This window comes from Chrysochloris asiatica, unplaced genomic scaffold (genome assembly GCF_000296735.1).
Source record: "Chrysochloris asiatica unplaced genomic scaffold, ChrAsi1.0 scaffold00314, whole genome shotgun sequence".
NCBI lineage: Eukaryota > Metazoa > Chordata > Mammalia > Afrosoricida > Chrysochloridae > Chrysochloris > Chrysochloris asiatica.
Window position 1 is genome coordinate 459,357 of NW_006408832.1, and position 2,528 is coordinate 461,884.

General features: G+C 57.4%; 1 protein-coding gene across 1 annotated transcript; it reads left to right on the top strand.

Moving 5' to 3' along the window:
- The first annotated feature begins 505 nt into the window (after window positions 1-505).
- Window positions 506-1,594, top strand: LOC102834141 (G-protein coupled receptor 35-like). The gene has a single exon (XM_006875225.1). It carries the CDS (start codon window positions 506-508, stop codon window positions 1,592-1,594), a length of 1,089 nt encoding a protein of 362 aa, XP_006875287.1.
- The last annotated feature ends 934 nt before the right edge of the window (window positions 1,595-2,528 follow it).

Sequence of the window (2,528 nt, forward strand, 5' to 3'; positions counted from 1 at the left end):
GGTGGGAGATGGGAGGGGGATCTTGAGAGAGATGGGATGGGGTGAGGAGAAAGGGATAGAAAGAGGAAAACAGGGAGAAGTGGGGGTCAGTGCTAGGCAGTAGTGGGGGAGATAGGGAATACTTGTAGATGGGTGCAGGAGTCTTATAAGGCGGTGAGAGGTCAGCGGTGAGAAGCCAGAGATGGTGCCGGGTAGGGGTGGACAGTAGCTCCTTCAAGGCAGACGGCAGGGCATCCGGTTCCAGGACAGGGGCTGGGGTGCCTCATCTCACGGGAAAGGGTATGTCCTCTCTGCCATGCTGGAGGGGTCTCAGTGCAGGCCTGGGGACTGAGGCAGGACGCCGAGGCACAGGGTGCTGGTGGGTGGAGGGGTCGAGCCCTCCTTTCCTGGCACCTGTGCCCCCACGTCTCTGCGGGGAGCAGGAGGGCGGGCAAGCTGTGCCCCCGGACAGGCGGCCGCCACACCCACCACTTCTTATCCCCTCCCAGCTTTGTCCTCGGCAGCCATGTCATCCGGGGCATCTGGCAACTGCACCGCAGACAGAAGCTGCGTGTCACAGGTGGCCACCACGGTCTCCATCATCCTCATCCTGGGGCTGGGGACCCTGCTCAATGGTCTGGCGCTCTGGGTCTTTGGTTGCCGCCTGCGCAGGTGGACGGAGACTCGCATCTACATGGTCAACCTGGTGGTGGCTGACTGTATGCTGCTGTTGAGTCTGCCGGGGGTCCTGTACATGCTGATTCCCCAGAGCGGGTCCGAAGACGACACCTGGTGCCGTGTGCTGCAGAGCTTCTACTACGTGAATGCCTACATGAGCATGAGTCTCATCACCGCCATCGCTGTGGATCGCTACGCCACTCTGTGCTTACCGATGCGCGCTCGGGCCTGGCGCTGCCCCCGCCAGGCAGCCATCACCTGTGTGGTCCTCTGGCTGCTGGTCACAGGGGCTGTGGTGGCGTTGGCGTCCTGGCTGCCCGCCGGGGAAAGCTTCTGCTTCGGGAAGGGCCAAACGCGGGGGGTGCGGACCCTGGTCTTCTCCTTATTCCTCTTCTACTTTCTGCTTCCGGTCTTGAGCTTCTGCTCGGTCCAGGTACTCTGGCACTTGAGGCGCGAGTGGATGCGGGCGCCGCCCCAGTCTGCTGCCTCCATCCGCAAGGCCTTCTGCGTGGTGGCCGCCAATCTGGCCACCTTCCTGCTCTGTTTCCTCCCTCTGCACGTGGCTTTGTTGGCCAAGCTGGTGACTCAGTTGATGGACGCGGACTGCCCCACCGTGAAGACAGTGATCTTCTGTGTGCAGGTGACTTCCCGGATGGCCAACTTCAACTGCTGCCTGGACGCTTTCGGGTACTACTTTGTGGCCAGTGAATTTCAGGAGGAGGTGGCAACCGTTGTTACTCTACCCTGGCCTTTCCGAGGCTGGAACCGGGGAGGTTCCCAGGGACAGACCGGCGAGGAGGGGCAGGCAGAAGAGGGCTCAGCCCAGACCCTGCAAGCACTGCCCTGCGCAGCCCAGGTCTCTCCTGAGGGGTCCTTCGTCCCCCCTTTGCTGGTCTCCCAGCACAACACCAGTTTGTGGTTTCTGGAAGATTGCTGAGTCCAGGGATGGGTGGTCCCTCCCTCTCTAAGCAGAACTTAACCCAACATGAACGTTCATTGTCACTGGTCACCTACGCCTCTCAACTGCCATTTCCCTTTGCGGGTGTGCCCCCCCTCCACCCCTCCACCCCACCCCCACCTCCTGGGTTCAAACTCAGGGCCTACTTCCTCCACAATGCAAGTTTCTCAAAGTTACTGGACCCCTACAGGCCGTGATGCTCAGGAGGGGAAGAGCCCTCCCCCCCGACTGTTGAGCCACCTCCTTAGCAAGTACTGAACAGGGACATTAAAGAAAATGACACCTTATTTTCTTCGCTTATTTTCTTCCGTCACCTATAAAATTAAACTGTAAAGTTGCGGTTCAAACTCACCAGCTGCTCCTCGGAAACCCTATACAGGGTCACTTTGAGTTGGAACCAGCTTGATGGCACTTAACAATAACCTATAGAATGTAGTCCTGGTGTGGTGCTGTAGGATAAGCACTGGACTGCTAACTTCAAGGTCAGCAGTTCAAACTCACCAGCTGTTCCTCAGAAATCCTATACAAGGTCACTGTGAGTTGGAACTGACTCAAGAGCACTTACCACCAACTATTTAGAATATGACTGGAAACTTATACCTATGGAAAGTTTCAGGGCCTCGGTTCAGGCCACTGTGATGCTGGGTGGTGCAAACAGTTAAGCACTCAGCTGTAAATGGAAAGATTGAAAGTTCAAGTCCACCAGAGGTGCCTTGGAAGAAGGGCCACGTGATCTACTTCTGAACATCCTGTCACTGAAGACCCTGTGGAGCGCAACTGTACTCTGAACACGCAGAGGTACCAGGACTGCAGTTTCACTAGGTGACAACTGATGTTTGGAGTCCCTTGGGGCAAACAATGGGCACACTCACTGTTACCCCAAAACTTGGAGGTTCAAGTCCAGCCAGAGGCA

Bases quoted from the DNA above. Each gene is read 5' to 3' on its own strand.
- LOC102834141 (XM_006875225.1), top strand. From the start codon at position 506: ATGTCATCCGGGGCATCTGGCAACTGCACCGCAGACAGAAGCTGCGTG.